Source organism: Oncorhynchus nerka, linkage group LG7 (genome assembly GCF_034236695.1).
Source record: "Oncorhynchus nerka isolate Pitt River linkage group LG7, Oner_Uvic_2.0, whole genome shotgun sequence".
Lineage (NCBI taxonomy): Eukaryota > Metazoa > Chordata > Actinopteri > Salmoniformes > Salmonidae > Oncorhynchus > Oncorhynchus nerka.
This window is the reverse complement of record NC_088402.1, coordinates 66,236,414-66,256,802: the sequence shown is the minus strand read 5'-3', so window position 1 is coordinate 66,256,802 and position 20,389 is coordinate 66,236,414. Positions and strand designations below refer to the sequence as shown.

The 20,389-nt window shown below is 42.2% G+C and overlaps 1 protein-coding gene and 1 pseudogene across 1 annotated transcript; both read right to left on the bottom strand.

The window, feature by feature from the left end:
- Positions 1 to 44: 44 nt before the first annotated feature.
- LOC115132816 (biglycan-like) lies at positions 45 to 4,974 on the bottom strand (annotated as a pseudogene).
- A 4,239-nt stretch (positions 4,975 to 9,213) lies between these two features.
- On the bottom strand, positions 9,214 to 19,339 carry LOC115132211 (extracellular matrix protein 2-like). The gene is made up of 10 exons (XM_065020737.1): positions 17,776 to 19,339; positions 17,378 to 17,503; positions 15,384 to 15,532; positions 14,508 to 15,001; positions 14,092 to 14,230; positions 12,774 to 12,909; positions 12,439 to 12,596; positions 11,701 to 11,840; positions 10,630 to 10,956; positions 9,214 to 9,956 (listed from the first exon to the last, which is right to left on the bottom strand). The coding sequence occupies exons 1-10, from the start codon at positions 18,149 to 18,151 to the stop codon at positions 9,764 to 9,766; spliced, it is 2,238 nt and encodes a 745-aa protein (XP_064876809.1). The 5' UTR covers positions 18,152 to 19,339; the 3' UTR covers positions 9,214 to 9,763.
- Between the last annotated feature and the right edge of the window lie 1,050 nt (positions 19,340 to 20,389).

The following is a 20,389-nucleotide window of genomic DNA, read 5'->3' as shown; positions in this document are numbered from 1 at the left end:
ATCTGAGTTGCATGTATTCCTCCCCAGCTGGTGCCTCTCATGCACTACTTTTTGTGGTAGCCAAACTGTGCGCCCATCCTGTTGCTGACACAGCGGAAGGTGGCCGACTCCACCTCCCAGTAGTTGATTGGCTTATCAAAGAGACTGATCCCGTTCTTCACACCAAAACCCTCAGGGCAGAAGTCATTCATGTCAACCTGGCTGATGTTGTTGGAGTGAAGGTAGACCACCTGTTTAAAAAACATTACATATATCAACTGTTATCAACATAACATAACATATTAAGTGAAATCACCAATGCTGATGTTTAAAAAACATTACATATATTAATTGTTATTAACATAAGTGAAATCACTAATGTTGATGTGATTGATGCTGCTTCACAACCCCCTCCACACTTTACCTGCAGATACTTCATTCCAGCAAGGCCTCCAGGGACATTGGGGATCCGGTTGTTCTCAAGATGCAGCTCTCTCAGGTTTTTAGGTAATACAGGCTGCCATGCTCAATGTGGTGAATGTGATTGTAGCCTAGACCCAACCTAACACCCACACCCACACCCACACACACACACACACACACACACACACACATTTAAATTGAGTGATTGATGAGACAATGAAGGGCAGACCAACTAGAGAAGGGGTCCCTAATTACATTCAGTCATGGGCCGATTTTTCCTTGACCGAATGGTTGGGCCACCGAAACATAGTTATTAATAATTTGTACACTGCAAATTGACCGCAACAATCCTAAACAGATATAGTATTTGACAAAAACAGAATAATTTCAAACGTTGATGATTACATTGGGATATGATCACATATGCCTCTCCATTTTTTCGTGGGAATACTTGGAATCAGAATCCCTAAATTAAAATCCCTTTCAGCTAATTTCCTGGTGATTACTGTATTTTATGTCCAAGAACGAAAATTATATATAAAAAAATCTTTCAGATGCTCAAATCAAATCAAATTAAATCTCTGTACAACACTTTGAGATATCAGCTGATGTACGAAGGGCTGTTTAAATACATTTGTTTTGATTTGATTTCGGATGCTTACTTCATGATATCATGATACCCTCTATCACAGTGGTTCTTAACCTTGTTGGAGGTACTGAACCCCACCAGTTTCATATGCGCATTCACCAAACCCTTCTTAATTGGAAAAATAAAATATGATTTTTTCAAATTCAAAACATAGTTTACTGGTGCACAAAATGAACCGTGCATCAACATCACTGTGTTCAAAGAACAAAATCATCAAAACATGATTTTCACACAAAAACAAAAACATAATAATGAATATTTGCTGCAAATCAGTGTGACTTCTGCTGTTGCCTTTCAGAGACCAGTTCAGAAATGCGCGGCCTTCACCTTGGCAAATGCCACTCTCATGTCATTTTCACAACAAAGTCTGTTCCTTTTCTTCGTTTTTATGTCCAGCATCCTCGAAAAGGATTGCTCGCAAAGATATGTTGTAACAAACGGTATGAAAATCTCCAGAGCTTTCTTAGCAATAACAGGGTACGCTACCATTTGTTGACACCAAAACGTTGAAAGCGTTGTTGTTCTGAAGAGTTGCTGTTGAACCTGGCTCTGCTGAATTTCAATGATTTCATTGAGGTATTCATCATTGACATCTGTTGTCTCAATACTAAATGTGAACGGCTGTCTCACCCATGCTGGATATGACTCTCTTGTAGGGAAGTATCCGTCGAGAGACTTTGCAAGCTCATCTAAGTGCGTGGCAATTGCTTGCTTCAGTTCCGAAGGTACAGAAATGTCTCCGATTCCAGATACATCTTCGATCTTACTTACACAGTCGTCCAGCAGGGGAAAGTTTGCGAAGTTATCGTTCTCTGTTCGTTGTTTCCATAACGGTAGCTTTTTTTTTTAAAGCCTTCAGGTTTTCCTCTGCTTCGATGATGTTGACTCCACCGCCCTGCATCTTTTGATTGAGATGATTGAGAGCTGCGAAGATATCAGCCATGTATGCTAAAATGAGAATGAACTCAGAATTTTTGAAGCAATCTGCATGACAATGTTGGTGCTCTTGCAAAAACAGGGCTAATTCCACACGCACGGCAAAATCACGATTCAGCACCTGTCCCCGGGATAACCACCAAACGTTAGAATGGTACAGAAGTGCCTCGAATTCAGAGCCCATTTCTTTACACAGCGCACTGAAGATGCGGTGCCTCAGAGCACTAGTTCGCACATAGTTCACGCATTCCACTACAATTTTTAATACTTCTGCCAGTTTTGGAGGCAAGGTTTTTGTTGCCAACGCATGCCTGTGCAGAATACAATGCCTAACAATGATGTGTGGTGCATCGGCTTTCACTAGCGCACCAAAACCAGACTTTCTTCCCAGCATGACTGGAGCTCCGTCCGAACAAATTGCAGAAACCATATCCCACGAAAGATTGTTGTCTTTGAAGAAGTCATCCACAAGTTTCTTCACATTGGCTGCCTTGGTTGTTGTTGTAAGAGGCTTACAAAATAAAAAATCTTCCTTTATCACGTCGTCTTTCACATAGCGCACGAATACAGCAAACTGGCTTAGATTGGAAACGTCTGTGGTCTCATTGAGTTGAAGGCTGAATTTTGCCGGGCTTGAAATCAGATCTGCAACTACTTGAGCCAAGATGTCTTTGCTCATGTCCTCTATTCTGTCACTGATGGTGTCATTTGAAATAGGAATTTGGGATAACTTAACTTCAGCCTCACATCAGTCCGATGTGTGTCTTGACCTCCACCGAACCCCTGAGACTGACTCACCGAACCCCTGGGGTTCGATGGAACCCAGGTTAAGAACCACTGCTCTATCATGATACCCTCACCCTCTATTGCAGGGTTCCCCAATAGGCGGCCCTCATGCCAAATTCGGCCAGCGGGTGATTTTATTCCCCCAAGTTTTCTGAGCAATGAAAAAAATATATAGATCTACAGCATTCATAAACTCCTCATAAATGCATAAATGCGATGGACTTTTAGAAACTCTCAGACATTGAACACCCTCTTGTAAAGCTACTTGTCCAGACGTACCTGTGCAAACCCTCATATTGCCTTAGGTCTTCTAGTTCAATGGCTTGAATTTGATTCTGATCCAAATGCAACTCATGTAGACCCTCGGGGAGATCTGTATGGTGAAGGAGAACAAGTGACCGATAGATTCAAATGATTTTTTCAGTGGAAATGTGTGGGAAGTTGCAATGATAACAAACAGAACACTAAGCAGAACACTCCAAATATAATTATTGTAAAGGTTATGCCATGCTTTCTACCTTTAGGGATGCCTGTGAGTTTTGCCTCAGAAATGCGAAGGAAGGTAAGTTTGAGACCATCAAAGGCTCCCGGCTCCAAACCACTGTTCTGAATAGGATTCCTCCCATCTCTTTAAGAGAAAATATGAGTTTAAGTCAATGCCAATACCCGCTCCAGTACTCAAGCGGCTAGATGTAGACTTCAAAGACCTTTAGATGTTAGATGTGTTTTGCTGTTCCCATATCTGGTGCTAACACATAATAAATATGGCCTAAGGTCCAACTATAGCTTGTCATCTCACCAATGCATTTCATGCTGCCCAGGCCAGAGAAATCTCCAGCCGCCACCTTCAGGATATGGTTGTCATGGATACGGAGCTCCACCAGAGAGGAGGGCAGGTTCTTGGGCACGGCTGTCAACTGGTTGTGGGAGAAGTAGAGCTTTTGCATCCTTCTGAGGGGCATGAAGGCCCGCAGGTGCACCCTGGAGATCTTGTTATTCACCAACACCAGAGCCTGAGAAAAGAGGGATAGGTCATGAGGAGACCAGCCACCCTGACCCAAAATAAATATATACAAGCATTGTTTTCATTGTAATACTAAACCATGATATATTCAAACACAGATACGAATCAACCCATTACCATTATATAATAAGTTATGTACTATATATAGTAAACAATATATTATTTGAAGACACAGCATTAAAAGTATTTATATTTTCAGTATGGACACTGAAAGGGGGCGCTACTATGAAAAAAGCAAAGACAGACAAGTGATGTATCCTTCTATTGAAATGCCAGAACTCTCTTCCACCATTTGTGTTATGACTGTTGGTGCTCACATAGAGGTTGCTGAGACCCTTGAAGTCATCCTCTCTTATCTCTGTGATCTGGTTGCTTTAAAGGTCCAAGAGCCTGGTCTCCGGGGGGACGTCATATGGCACATAGTGTAAACCTGCAGATCAAACCACAAGAGATTAACTTACCTGCTTGACTTTACACACTTTTCCACATTCTGTCAGTTCACAATGATTACAATTCAGTTGTAATATAAACAATTGTTATTGTTGCTTTTTAAAAAGTATTAAATCTATGAGTCATGACAATATACCTCTTGGACACACACAGTATGTTCTTACTCTTAAGGTTATGTCTGGATAATTCCACAAGTTAGAATTGATCATCATACTGTAATTTGATAAATGCTGAGTAATTCTCTGGCTATGGTTTGCATGCATATGTTGCACTTTGTTGTTGTTTGTGTGTGAGATGTCACCATATAATTAGGAAGACACCAGATACCCCAGACTCCACGTAGCACTAAAAAGTAACGTGCAGTTGTGCAGTGTGACTGCTGTCTACACGTTGACAATTGTATGTTTAGTGTGAAGAATCATTTGAAGAGAATATAATATTGTGACTTTGTATCTTTTAACTCACCCAAGTCAGAGCACTGCACAACCTTCTGGTTACACTGACAGCCGAATGGGCAAGTAGGCTGTTCTGGTTTGTAGTATTCTGGTTTGTAGTATTCCTCAACTGCTGAGCCCTCCTCTTCATCGTTCATCATCATCATCAGCCCCTCTACATCGATGCTCTTCCCAAAGTCCAAGAAGCCCTTCTGCTCAAAGGGCAGTGCCACAGAGGGCGTGGGTGGAGGGGTGGCAAACAGCAGGAGAACAACAACAGAGAAGGGAATCATGGCTAAGCCTTTTGTTGAAGAGAAATCACAAGAGGAAAACAAAAAAAGCACAAGGAAAATGAACAGCAGTCAATAAAGAGCCGCAGTTATGAATCCGGCAACTATTTAACTAAATTCTTGTACCATACAATTGGAGAGTTGCTCCTCAATGTAAAAAATGTATTATAAACTGGGTGGTTTGAGCCCTGAATGCTGATTGGCTGAAAGCGGTAGTATATCAGACCGTATACCACGGGTATGACAAAACAATTATTTTTACCCTTCTAATTATGTTGGTAACCAGTTTATAATAGCAAGAATGCACCTCTGGGGTAAGCAGTATATGACCAATATACCACGGCTAAGGGCTGTATCCAGGCACTCCGTGTTGCGTTGTCCCTAAAAACAGCCCTTAGCCGTGGTATATTGGCCATATACCACACCTCCTCAGGCCTTATTGCTTAATTAACTACCAGTTAGAAAATAAAACAATACTGAGGATCTCTAGGCTTGGATTTGTGTCCCCTGCTCTATGGTGTGATTAAAACACACACACGTAGGCAGTTGCTGGTTGTTTCATCCTTAGTGGATGCTGTATTTGCCCTTTAAGTGGTGAGACAATACAACATGGTTTATTTTGGGCATATATCTTCAATATAATTTCCTTAGCTCACCAGGAGTGGTGGGATTGTATTGTATATACTGTAGATATTGAATGAGAAGAAGTTTAAAATAACAAAAATGTATCTCTCTCTGTTTGTCACACACACATACCAAACCTATAGCTAGCATTGTGTTACAGTTATGAGTAATCTCATAGTCAACATTGCCACTCCAGCAAAAGTCAGTCCAAAACAAATAGTAATCAGGGACAAAGAGTGAAATACACCCTGGCTTTCATACATATGTTTGTTAAGCTTCAATCTCAAGATGTGATCTATCATAGATGTCATAGGCGTTCTCACTTAAAAGTCAGTCTTACTCTTCCCATCAATTTTGGGCTTGGCATGAGAGGCTGTACAATCATGGACCATGGATACTATGTGGTCTTTGGGTCTGTAACTACTACACTGTGTGCCATCTGTCACTATGTATTAGCAGCATAAAAAAAGTCAAAAGTAAATTAGTATGATATGTTTTCATTTGTGGCTGTCCATCATCCATTTCATATGATATGTTACGAATTTCAATTTGTACAATATGTTACGAATTCCAAATCTTACAATATGTTACGAATTTGCAAAATGTATGATATATTAAGAATTCCAATTGGCTGTGTCTAACATTAGCTACAGTAGCTGGCTCATGCTAACATTAGCAAGGTGGCTAACTTGAGCTAGGTTAGGGTTTGGGTTAGGGGTTAGGTTTAGAGTTAAGTTTAGAGTTAACTTTAGGGTTAGGAGTTAGGTTAAAAGATTAAGGTTAGGGGAAGCGTTAGATAACATGCAAGTAGTTGCAAAGTATCTAAAAAAGTAGTAGGTATTGCAAAGTTGTTAATTAGCTAAAATGCCAAAGTTGTCCGTATTGAGATTCGAACACGCAACCTTTTTGTTTTTAAATGTTCACTTTATACACCTAGCCATCCACCCAAAACAGCTACCCTACTTTTGTTTTTGCGTTAAGTAACCTTCTGTCTTACGTAACCAGACATTTACTTTGTTACGTCTAGACTATGAGGCCAGGCTGGAGGGGCAAATTTCTAAATACAATGAATGAGATGGATGACAAACAAAAATCACTTATTTGCTGTTAAATGAAATTCTTAGTCTATCATTTTGTAATAGATTTGTCTTCCTGCAGTGAGCACTTTAACTACAGTATGGGGTGGCTCAAAGTTTTGATTGTTTGTGAAATTATCCGTGTTTGTTCTGTCTCAAGGGAAATTGATCAACAGCTATAAAAGGAATATATCATTTGTAGGCTAGGTAGGATTGCGTCACACCCAGAATTCTAAAACAAATAATTTAAAGCTACATAGTCAATTTCAAATGTTATATATTACTTTAACAATCAAAAACATTTCAAATGCAGAATGTTCAACCAACTGTAATAAATCTGTAGCATATAGTGTCTTCTAACTGTAAATAATACTGAATATATGATCATCTTTAAGTCAAGAAGATCAAATATATTTACTGTGACAGTCACGAGACAGCAAGACACTTACCGTAAAAAAATTTAAAAAATAAAGTATGTGTAGAGGATTTTAAAATAAAGATGAATTAAACCTCAAACTGATATACAGGATAAGTGTTTTATTCCATGAAATGGTCCTTTATCTGTGAACCCATCTGCCAGCAGAGTCAGGACTCTGCACAGTACCTGTTAAAAACCACAGAAGGAGTTACCAAAAGTACACTGCTCAAAAAAATAAAGGGAACACTGAAACAACACAAAGTAACTCCAAGTCAATCACACTTCTGTGAAATCAAACTGACCACTTAGGAAGCAACACTGATTGACAATAAATTTCACATGCTGTTGTGCAAATGGAATAGACAACAGGTGGAAATTATAGGCAATTAGCAAGACACCCCCAATAAAGGAGTGGTTCTGCAGGTGGTGACCACAGACCACTTCTCAGTTCCTATGCTTCCTGGCTGATGTTTTGGTCACTTTTGAATGCTGGCGGTGCTTTCACTCTAGTGGTAGCATGAGACGGAGTCTACAACCCACACAAGTGGCTCAGGTAGTGCAGCTCATCCAGGATGGCACATCAATGCGAGCTGTGGCAAGAAGGTTTGCTGTGTCGGTCAGCATGGTGTCCAGAGCATGGAGGCACTACCAGGAGACAGGCCAGTACATCAGGAGACGTGGAGGAGGCCGTAGGAGGGCAACAACCCAGCAGCAGGACCGCTACGTCCGCCTTTGTGCAAGGAGGAGCAGGAGGAGCACTGCCAGAGCCCTGCAAAATGACCTCCAGCAGGCCACAAATGTGCATGTGTCTGCTCAAACGGTCAGAAACAGACTCCATGAGGGTGGTATGAGGGCCCGACGTCCACAGGTGGTGGTTGTGCTTACAGCCCAACACCGTGCAGGACGTTTTTCATTTGCCAGAGAACACCAAGATTGGCAAATTCGCCACTGGCGCCCTGTGCTCTTCACAGATGAAAGCAGGTTCACACTGAGCACGTGGCAGACGTGACAGAGTCTGGAGACGCCGTGGAGAACGTTCTGCTGCCTGCAACATCCTCCAGCATGACCGGTTTGGCGGTGGGTCAGTCATGGTGTGGGGTGGCATTTCTTTGGGGGGCCGCACAGCCCTCCATGTGCTTGCCAGGGGTAGCCTGACTGCCATTTGGTACCGAGATGAGATCCTCAGACCCCTTGTGAGACCATATGCTGGTGCGGTTGGCCCTGGGTTCCTCCTAATGCAAGACAATGCTAGACCTCATGTGGCTGGAGTGTGTCAGCAGTTCCTGCAAGAGGAAAGTATTAATGCTATGGACTGGCCCGCCCGTTCCCCAGACCTGAATCCAATTGAGCACATCTGGGACATCATGTCTCGCTCCATCCACCAACGCCACGTTGCACCACAGACTGTCCAGGAGTTGTCGGATGCTTTAGTCCAGGTCTGGGAGGAGATCCCTCAGGAGACCATCCGCCACCTCATCAGGAGCATGCCCAGGCGTTGTAGGGAGGTCATACAGGCACGTGGAGGCCACACACACTACTGAGCCTCATTTTGACTTGTTTTAAGAACATTACATCAAAGTTGGATCAGCCTGTAGTGTGGTTTTCCACTTTAATTTTGAGTGTGACTCCAAATCCAGACCTCCATGGGTTGATACATTTGATTTCCATTGATAATTTGTGTGATTTTGTTGTCAGCACATTCAACTATGTAAAGAAAAAAGTATTTAATAAGAATATTTCATTCAGATCTAGGATGTGTTATTTTAGTGTTCCCTTTATTTTTTTGAGCTGTGTATTTTAAGCCATAACCAAGAATTGGTCCAGTCCCCTTTTCATTGCCACTTTTGTGTGTGTGTGTGAGAGAGCGAGAGATTTTAAACTCCCTCATTAGGTTGAAAACTACAGTAAATACACCAATTACAATCCAACCACCTCTGGTGAGCTAAGAAAATTATGATATATGCCCAAAATAATCCATTTTGTACTATCCAAACACTTAAATACAGTATCAACTAAGGATAAAACAACCAGCAACTGCCTCTACCCAGTGCTGCTCATGTAGATTGTTTGAGCTACTAAGACCTACTCAGGCTATTTAAAGTAACCATAGACAATGAACAGCAATTATTTTCCATGTTTTATTTTCAAAATGTTTCATTACACAAGTTGGTCACAAAGTTGTAACAGTTGTTCATCAATTCATTAAAAAAACAACAGTGAGTCTAGAGTAGGGGGCACTACTATCAAGTAACTACCTGGATCACCCTGGGTAACTGCACATTCTGTTTCTTTTGATACATACTACTATCAAGCAAGATTAAAGTCACAAGTAAAACCTAACACTGCCTTACAGAGTGACTCTGTGAAACAGGTCAAAGACAAACACATAATCTGTCTGTTTACTTGTGATAATGAAGCCCACTGACAAAGGGCTGGTTGCATTAACATTGCCCTGGACTTATGGTAAGACTTAGGATAGAAGTCTAAGTTCACCTGTTGCATACAGTGTGGGTATCACAAGTCTGACTAACCTAATCACAACGCATCAGAGAAGACAATCAGAGACAGAGTCAGAGGGAATTATGTAATGAGGCACTAGGTCAAACCCAGGACAAACTGACAGGGGGTTGGAGAGAGGGGTGAGGGAGGAGGAGGGAGGGGAGGAAGAGGGATACTAGTAATCTTCATGGTGGTAATCTTCCTCGTGACTCTGTGGCCCTAGTATGATGCTGTGGTAGGTCTTGATGCAGGAGAGGGCAGTGGGTGGGATGAGGCGCCGGTCAATCAAGTTGTACTCCAGGTGAACGGAGACTAGGGGCGAGTCGTCGCTCAGGCGCGTGTCACACAGAAAGTTCAGAGGAACGTACCTGCAGGGAGGAGAGAAAAACAGACAGACAGCTGGGCAATTAGTGACCACTGATAGAAAGACAGAATATTCAGACAAGACAGAAGGACCTTTGACCCGATCAAAGGAAATAACAGAGAGAAAACAAAAATTACACAGTGAGATTACACGGTGAGATTCACAATAGATTTGGATGTGCCATTATGGTTAGAGACTGCATGTGGCTAACTGGCTATCTGTCTCTATTTCGAAAAAGAGTACAGTACTGTGCTCTTCTCAAAGTTGGTTTGTCTCCCAGTGGGATGAAGAGGACAGAGAGAGGAACTTAATTACGTTAGATAACGTTGTAGCTGAGTTACCAGATAACTTCACAGTTGAGTTACCGGATAACATTGTGGTTGAGTTACCAGATAACATTGTGGTTGAGTAATTTGTTAACGCTGCGGTTAAGTTACCAGATAACATTGTGGTTGAGTAATTTGTTAACGCTGCGGTTAAGTTACCTGATAACATTGTGGTTGAGTAATTTGTTAACGCTGCGGTTAAGTTACCTGATAACATTGTGGTTGAGTAATTTGTTAACGCTGCGGTTAAGTTACCTGATAACATTGTGGTTGAGTAATTTGTTAACGCTGCGGTTAAGTTACCTGATAACATTGTGGTTGAGTAATTTGTTAACGCTGCGGTTAAGTTACCTGATAACATTGTGGTTGAGGCGGAGGAGCTGCAGGCTCTTGAGCTTCAGTAGCCCCCTGGGGATGGAGCGAAGCTGGTTGTGGTCCAGCAGGAGTTCAGTCAGAGTGTTGTACAGACCCAGGAAGGACGCATTATCAATGCCGTCGTTGGCCAGCCTGTTGTGGGACAGGTGCAGGAGGTCCAGTCCCGGTTTCATGTGGCCAAACACGTAGCCAGGGATCCGCTCAATCTGGTTGTGGTGCAGGTGGAGCTGCTTAAGGCCCACAGGGAGGAAGGAGGGAACATGCACCAGCTTATTGTGCGACAGATCCAACGACTCCAACTTTCTGAAATGGTAGGGAAAATACAGGGAGATCTTTTGCTCAATATGTGAAAAGCTTGAAGACATGAAGAGATAGAAGGTAATGAATGTACTGCATTGTCTCCAATTGACAGAGATTTTCAATTTTAGATCTATATTACTAGTCTACCTTTCCTTTAGAAGGCTGGTTCAATGTTTCCCAATCATTCACCAGAGGGTTCCATCATATCCATCACATCTATGCCACGATTTTGTAGTTTCAAACCACTAAGAGCCAGCAGTCCCTCCCTTAGGTTCTGGAGACAGTCAAGCCCAATCATAAAGCTGGACTGAGTCTGCTGTTCCGCTGTGTAGCCAGCCACATCAGCACGTCCCAAAACAATCTCCCGCTGCTTTTCCCTCCTCTTCCCCCCCTTTCTTCAAATATGCAATAAAAATTGTGCCCTGCAAACATTATTGCCACTCAAACTGGGAGACTAACACATGCACTGAGTGTCAGATGAATTACATAATTTCACATTTTGCTTCAGAATCCTGTATGCAATCATGTTTATATTCATACATTTTACTACATCGTTTGTCAAAAAATTATATTCAATACATTCATAAAGTAAATACAAAGGATCTGAAATACTGTATGTTTGCATTAATAGTCCCTTCAAGGTGGCGATCAAAACCAGAGTAGCAGTAATCAGTAATCATTGCACTGAACAACCTCCTAAATGCTGCAAAATTAAGAATGGAGAGAGGTTGGGTTGTTGGGACTTACAACAGGTGTATCCAGGCCCTTGGGGCTATGCGGTCCTCCCGGATCTTGTTATAACTGAGGTCCAGAAACCTGAGGTTGACAGTCTTGTTAAGGATCCTCTCATGCACCTCTTCTATTCTGTTATCTGACAGGTGAAGTGTCTAGAAATACAAGTCGCAAAACACCTTTAGTATCCGTGTTTTTAGGGGGTTCAGGGGACCTACCGTGTTGTGAAGGGGGTGAGGGGGACCTACCGGATTGTTAAGGGGGTGAGGGGGACCTAACCAGTCTACACACTACAGATCAGAGTTTGTGGTATGTATGGACCTAGCTTGCAATTACAAAAAACTATGCATGTTTAGTAAAACATCAGAAACCTGTCATGTTACTACATTATTGACGAGTCTGTGGACTATACCAAGACGTATTTATGTTTTATTATATACTGTATATTTTGACTTTATTCAGACAGTGGGGAAATTAGGTGGGGAAGGCTGGACGCAAGGGTTGAACTCTGGTCTCCAGTGTGGAGTTGTATACGTGACATGTGCCGGGGAGTGTGACCACTACGTCATGGCTCTGCACCCAATAAGCATTTCAAATAAGGGAAAATAATTTAGCTTGATTGACCCAAATGTCTCAGAAAGACATGCCTCCCCAAGCTAAACTCCTCTGTTGGATTGAGGCTACTTACTGCATGTCATTGGCTCCTGCATGCTCACTAAAGTGGCATCACAGGCACCTTGTCCAATCACTGACCTGCAGGGTCATAGGAAGCCCAGAGGGGATGGCCCGTAACTTGTTGTCCTCCAGTCGCAGATAGATGAGTTTCTTCAGGGGCCGGAAGGTCAAAGGTGACACATTCCCATCATGGAAGTGGTTATCCTCAAGCTCCAGTGTCAGCAGTTTGGACAAACCTGAGGAGAGCCACGTTTTCAAATCGCAACACGACAATATCAACATGTCAATAATATCTGATGTAGTTATTTGACTTGTTTTCCAGATATTTGTTGCCAAATGGGCTATGCCAACAATGCTAAAGTACTATTCTGCACATCCTATCAGAACAAATCTTTGTACACTCATTCACATACCTTTAAAGCTACTAGGTGTGAGGCCCAGGATCTTGTTGTCATTGATCTTCAGCTCCACCAGGGATGGCGGTAGAAACGAGGGGACTTTGGTCAGATTGTTGCCATCTAAATTCAGCCTCCTCAGCTTGGTCAGGGTCTGAAACAAGCCAAATATCCACCCACCTTAGAACAGAAGGCGTGCTAGAACAGAAGGCGTGCTGTGATGTAACCTGTGTCCCTCTCTCTATTATGGCCAAGCACAAGAACTGCAATTTTACCTTACGCTTCTACTTTGCTGTTTAAGAGATATACCATCAATGTGTGTTTCATTTGGTACACGGCCTTATACCAGTGTAACTACCAGCTGAATAACCTACATAATTACTATACTCTGTAATAGGCTTGTAGGCTATGTACATAATTGTGTTTTTCAATGGCGCAGGAATAACAATTTAATTTCTCCAGCGATGGCTGTTCTCAGTGGGGATTTTATTGAATTCCACCCCGTCTTATTTATGAAGTTTCTCATAATGTGCTTTGTTATATAGTCTTTGTCAACTCTGAGATGTACTGTAAGCAGAGTAGTTGATAAACACTGATGTTCTCTCAAGGGAGTTTTTAGCACTGTGAGTTCTTGGCATCAAGGGACTATGACAACTGAGTGGGAACAGGTGAATGTTAGGACACCTTACCAAAAATTATTGTTCTGTTTTTAGTTGTGGCTTGTATGTTGACCGACGATATTCCCCGATTTATTTCAACAGCTAAGTGAGATTCAACCTGATGGAGCCAGATTCGACTTCTGCTCTTATGCGCTACCTGGGAGACAGCAGCAGTCCTTGCAGTCCAACTACAAGATGGATCATCTTGTTGAAACATTAGGCGCTACCTATAACTTAAATGACTATAACATGCACATACCTGTACTATTCTATAACAGGGTTTCCCAAACTTGGTCCTGAGGGCTACCCCTGAGTGCAAGTTTTGGTTTTTGCTCTAGCACTTACACAGCTGATTAAAATAACCAACTCATCATCAAGCTTTGACTATTTGAATCAGCTTTGTAATGCTAGAGCAAAAACCAAAACGTGCACCCAGGGGAAGGATCCAGGACCGAGTCTTGGAAACCCTGTTCTATAACACTAAACTGTGACATATATTCCATGTTGATATTCTTTCAGAACAGACCGAGAGGAATCCAGGCAATGCAGCATGAGAATGGTCAATAGAGCCCTTAGTAACATAAGGCTGAGATGTGTAGGTGGGTCTGGGAGCGCAGTAGAGGTCCAACTGGAACCAAAGACAAATATGTTGAGAAGAAATATGCTCCAAGACTCACCCGGAACAGGTCAGGGCTGATGGAGGAGTCGTCCAGCTTGTTCTTGCTCAGGTCCAGCCACTCCAGGTTGGGCAGCCCAGCCAGTGCCTGGTGAGGGATCTTACTGATCTTATTGTCTGATAAGAGAATAGAACACAAACTGACCCAGTCACCTCAAACAGAAAAACCTGGGCCCTCATGCTATTGGACCTGCATTAGTGTTTATGCAGTATCTTTGTGTACAAACTATGTTTATATGCAACTGTGTATGCACCGCAAACCACATTTGATTGTATCGAAGCCATTATAGACCATGATAAATCCTTTGCCTTCACAAAATTCAAACTGATTAAACATTGCTTGACTATGCCAATTGTCCCTGTAAGTAACATGTGAGATCTCTGTATATCCTTACCTGCCAGATAGAGGGTCTTGACCCCTGATCTGAGAGGATGGGGATGTGGGCCATGCCAGTGCTGCCACAGGTGATCAGAGACTCCAAGAGCAGGCAGCGAGCAGGGAGAGACTCCATGATGCTGTGTCTCCTGGGGAACGTGACCACAGGATGTCCTGGCCCCGGCGCCCTCACCACGGGTTTCCTAGTGGTGGTCTTAGCCAGTCGGCCAGTCACCATGGTGACTGGTCTCCCTGTCGGTGCCACAACCGGGTGCCTGTTGGCCCGCATGGTGGGCTTTCCCATGGCCCTGATGATGTAATCGTCATCGTCGTCATCATCATCATGCTCACTGTGGTCGTGGTCATCGTGATCGTCATCATCGTCATCGTAGGGAAGGTATGGAAGGCTGACTTTGGTTATCTTCGGGTCACGCCTCTTGGCCACAGGGACATCAGCCCTCCTAACCTCTGTCTTCACTGCCACTTCCTGTTTCTTCACTGCCACTTCCTGTTTCTTCACTGCTTCTTCTTGCTTCTTCTGGGTGGCCACGGGTTTTACAACATAGACATCACACACAAAATATATATATTTAAAATTATTCTGCATTTGGTGACTCATTGTCCTCACAAATATCCCTGTCAGCCAATTCTCAGTCATAAACGCAGGTTAGTATTTTTCATCATGAATCTTGTCTTGGAGGCAGCTCTGCAAAGTGGTCGCTAGCTGGCACAGCCAAAGTCATAAAATATGATTTTAAACCTAACCCTAACCTTAACCAGACTGCTAACCCTAAGTCCCGAAATCGCCCACTTCTGCCTCCAGGACAAGAATGACAATAAACGCCAACCTGCGTCATAAACAACATTTAAAGCATTGTTAGTTAATTTGCCCTCTTTATATTCCCATGGGCCCCCACCACTTTCGCTGGAGTAACAGGCTGCTCCTCCTTCTGACTTTCTGCTCTCCTTTGGAAACTCTTCTTCCACTTCGGGATCCCCTCTTTGTCCTCTGCATTAGGGGAGGGCTTCTTGGCTTTGGGAGCCACTGTCTGCTGGTTGTTTGAACCTGAGGGAAAGGGCAATATATGTTAAATTCACATTTATACAGTATATGTACACATGTACAGTACCAGTCAAAAGTTGATACACCTACTCATTCCATGGCTTTTCTTTATTTTTACTATTTTCTACATTGTAGAATAATAGTGGACATCAAAACTATGAAACAACACATATGGAATCATGTAGTAACCAATAAAGTACTAAACAAATCAAAATATATTTTACATTTGAGATTCTTCAAAGTAGTCACCCTTTGCCACAATCGCTGTCGTGGTGGAAATGACCGGACCAAGGTGCAGCATGGTGAGCGTACATTTCTTTTATTGATACATTTCGCCAACAAAACAAAGGAAACGACCATGAAGCTTACTTAGGCTATAATGCCACTAACAAAGACAACTACCCACAAATACAAAAGGAAAAAAAGGCTGCCTAAGTATGATTCCCAATCAGAGACAACGATAGACAGCTGTCCCTGATTGAGAACCATACCCGGCCAAAACATAGAAACAAAGAACAGAGTTTCCCACCCGAGTCACACCCTGACCAACCAAACATAGAGAATAAAAAGATCTCTACGGTCAGGGCGTGACAGCCTTGATGACAGCTTTGCACACTTGGCATTCTCTCAACCAGCTTTACTTGGAATATTTTTCCAATAGTCTTAAAGGAGTTCCCACATATGCTGAGCACTTGTTGGCTGATTTTCCTTCACTCTGCGGTCCAACTCATCTCAAACCATCTCAATTGGGTTGAGGACAGATGATTGTGGAGGCCAGGTCATCTGATGCAGCACTCCATCACTCTCCTTCTTTGTTAAATAGCCCAGTTTTATTATAGCGCTTAATGGTTTTTGCAACTGCATTGACTGACCTTCATGTCTGAAAGTAATGATGGACTGTCGTTACTCTTTGCATATTTGAGCTGTTCTTGCCATAATATGGACTTTTTGTAACGGCTGTTGGAAGGAGTGGAGGACCAAGTTGCAGCGAGGTACGTGTTCATCTTTATTATTGGAACTGAACACTGATTAGCCAAAATACCAAAGAGAAACACAAACCAAAACAGTTCTGTCTGGTGCAGAAAGACACAAAACAGAAAACAACTACCCACAAAACCCATGTGGGAAAAAGCTACCTAAGTATGGTTCTCAATCAGAGACAACGATAGACAACTGCCTCTGATTGAGAACCACAGGCCAAACAACAAAGAAATACAAAAATAGAAAATGAACATAGAATGCCCTAGTCACACTTTTACCAAATAGGGCTATCTTCTGTATACCAACCCTACCTTGTCACAACACAACTGATTGGGTCAAACACATTAAGAAGGAAAGAAATTCCACAAATGAACTTTTAACAAGGCACACCTGATAATTGAAATGCATTCCAGGTGACTATCTCATGAAGCTGCTTGAGACCATGTCAAGAGTGTGCAAAGCTGTCATCAAGGCAAAGCGTAGATATTTTGAACAATCTCGAGTATAAAATATATATTGATATGTTTAACACTTTTTTGGTTACGACATGACTTCATATGTGTTATTTTATAGTTTTGATGTCTTCACTATTATTCTACAATGTAGAAAATAGCAAAAATAAAGAAAAACCCTTAAATGAGTATGTGTATCCAAACTTTTGGATGGTACTGTATGTATGTTCAATTCCATGCCCTGGTCAATTTGTACACTTTATGGCAGCATGGACCATTTCAACTAGAAGCTGCCATGAAGTCTAATAACCACAAATAAGAGTATAATCGTTCAATAACAATCTACAACTTGAATGATGAACAATAGGAGTGAAACGTACAAACTGGCCGCTGTGTAAATGCAGCTGCAGCTTACCGGCACAGGGAACAGGGTGACAGCTGACAGTTCCCATCTGACACTGGCACACAAGGCAGGGCTGAGGCGACCACATAGCCCCATCAAACAGGGACATCCCATTCACCGAGCACTGCCCGCTGCGGCCTGCAATAGACAGACAGACACATACACACACAGACACACATAGCATTACTCACCTGCACAACACATGATCCACAGGTAAAGTACACATGAAACTGATATACAAGCCCCACACTCCAATTCAGTCTTAGAAAACTGAATGCAGTTCTTTGTGAAGCATTGTGGACCACCCTTGAATTGGGTAAATGCTATAATCACAAAAACTAGAAGCACTGTGCACATTTCCTTCATCTAACATTCCACCACCCTTTTCCAAAATCATGTTGAAAACTTACCGGGGAAAACAGCATCATTAGTATCATCCGGTTCAGATGAGTCAGTTGCTACCAGGGGTTTGGACCTCCTGAGCTTCTCTGCTCTCCTGCTGGGCTTCCCACTGATTAGTGAGACTGCTGCGCATAGGCAGAGACATAGGAGCACTAATCTGTTCATGGTCAGCTCTGGACTCTCCTGGTCAGTCTTCCTTTGGACAGTAACCCTTTCAAACTGAGTGTGAGGAATCTCAACTCCTGAAGGACCTTTATATACTCTCACCCCCAACAAATATTTTTTGGCCACACACCCCAGAAAAACCCCAAAGGTGAGAGGAGAGAGGAAGCAGAGGAGTGGGTGAAAAAGGAAAACATTTTCAGGACAAAGACCCTCTTTCATTCCTTTTCAAGAACCACCTCTTTCCTCTCCGCCCCTAGCCCCTGGTATACCTAACAAACCAATAGAGGAGGTCCAGTCAGAGACGGCTTATCAAATTACTGTGATGTCAACCAGCGGAGTGCTTTCTGACAGCCCAAACAGACATTCCCATTCCCATTGGCCCAAGGCCAGAGGAGGTATAGCCCAGTATGGCCCAGTATGTACAGTATGGCCATGAAAGAAGAAAAAAATTATCTCTCAAAGCCCAGCTGGAATGAAAGGCTGCTTTGAGTTCAACACCCCCACAACCCAGCCCCACCACCAACCACTACCAGCCAACAGGACAGGGAGACACAGAGACCACACCCCTGAGAAATTCTTGGAGTTTTTTTCCTCTGGTTTGTGACCCTGCTTGACTGCACAGTTTCCCCCCTGTAATGTCCCCAGGGCCTTGCCTCTCCTCTGTTTACACACAATGCGTGTAACTAAGACAACCACAATGTATGTCGACAATGTCAATTCATGTTTCCCGATATAGTAAGTTTAATATACATGAACACTTAACCTTATCTCTGGGAGTGGGATATGGTTGCAGCAGCACTTAATGCATTCTGGGCCACATCTATCACTGGCCCCCTACCACTATTTCTCCCAGTATGACCCCTGGTTGTATTTCATGTCGAATTTCTTTAAAAAAATTCAAAACCCCATCCAAATGATCCAACTCCTACTCGATTGTGGTGTCCACATCCTGTTAGTGAGATTTAAAAAGGTGTGCCTGACACCAACCACTCAGAGAGAGTAAATACCAAACACTCCTACATCATCCTGCTTTTAGAAACAGACACCTGCTGACCTGTTGCCTGGCCAACCAGGAACAAAACAGACTGAGTATGCAATCCTAATGAGTAATCTGAGCATATGCCATAGATACTATAGGATCAGATTTACTCAAGATTGCACTAGTTCAAAGTTTGCTAATGGGCCTGTATTCATAAAGAATCTTAGGAGTGCTGATCTAGGACTAAGTCTCCCCTTTTGAAAAGGCTAAACTGATCCTAGATCAGCGATATTACTCTGAGACGGTTTATGAATATGTGCCCCAAAATATACTGGTAAAGGTCAATAAAAGATTGGGAAAATTAACAACCTTACTGCAAGTATAGAAAACAAAGGTGCAAACTTTGCACTGGCGTAAATTCTTAATAAATCTGTCCTTGTGCCTTTCAATGCACTGCATGGTCTGAGAATTCAGAAATCTTGAATATTTTCACAATGCCTTTTTACTAAGAAGGTGATTGGCTAAGAGGCTGACCTCAATATACCCTTGACAGCAAAACACAGGTTATTTGAGTCCATGTGAGAATCAAGTCTGGTTTGCAACACAATTAATTGACTATTGTTTTTATTGTTTTTTTAGAACATTTGTCTAAATATACATTATGCTTTAATAAGTACCTAAACCTATGTGCAGTATCTGTTGCAACAATAAGGAAATGACATAATTCCAGACACAAAATAACATGTGGCTAAGTAAAGTGCTCAAAGTAACTGAATTCATCCATCCCCATTATAAGTCCTGACAAACCTCAGGTTATTCTAGAGAGTAGTGTGGTGTGAGAGGAAGTCACATTTGCCACCCACCTTTCAAAATAGTATTTTTACTCAAGGCCTGGTATAGCACTTTCAGAAATGAAAGAAACCTGAAACCTCACTACATGCAAAGAAATGATGTTCACATCAGACATGGAGTACCAGTCAAAAGTTTGGACACACCTACTCATTTAAGTTTTTTTTTTTTGTAAACTATTTTCTACATTGTAGAATAGTGAAGACATCAAAACTATGAAATAACACATGGAATCATGTAGTAACCAAAAAAGTGTTAAACATATCAAAATATATTTGACATTCTTCAAAGGAGCCATCCTTTGCCTTGATGACGGCTTTAAACACTGTTGGCATTCTCTCAACCAGTTTCATGAGGTAGTCACCTGGAATGCATTTCAATTAACAGGTGTGCCTTGTTAAAATATAATTTGTGGAATTTCTTTCCTTCTTAATGCGTTTGACCCAATCAGTTGTGTTGTGATAAGGTAGGGTTGGTATACAGAAGATAGCCCTATTTGGTAAAAGTCCATATTATGGCAAGAACAGCTCAAATAAGCAAAGAGAAACGACAGTCCATCATTACTTTAAAACATGAAGATCAGTCAAGGCGGAAAATTTCAAGAACTTTTAAAGTTTCTTTAAGTGCAG

Bases quoted from the DNA above. Each gene is read 5' to 3' on its own strand.
- LOC115132211 (XM_065020737.1), bottom strand. From the start codon at position 18,151: ATGAAAGAGGGTCTTTGTCCTGAAAATGTTTTCCTTTTTCACCCACTC. The intron at 12,910-14,091 runs GTGAGTCTTGGA...GGCTTGTTTCAG, and splicing joins TCAGCCCTGACCTGTTCCGG to ACCCTGACCAAGCTGAGGAG. The intron at 9,957-10,629 runs GTAACTTAACCG...TCCTCCCTGCAG, and splicing joins CTCAACCACAATGTTATCAG to GTACGTTCCTCTGAACTTTC.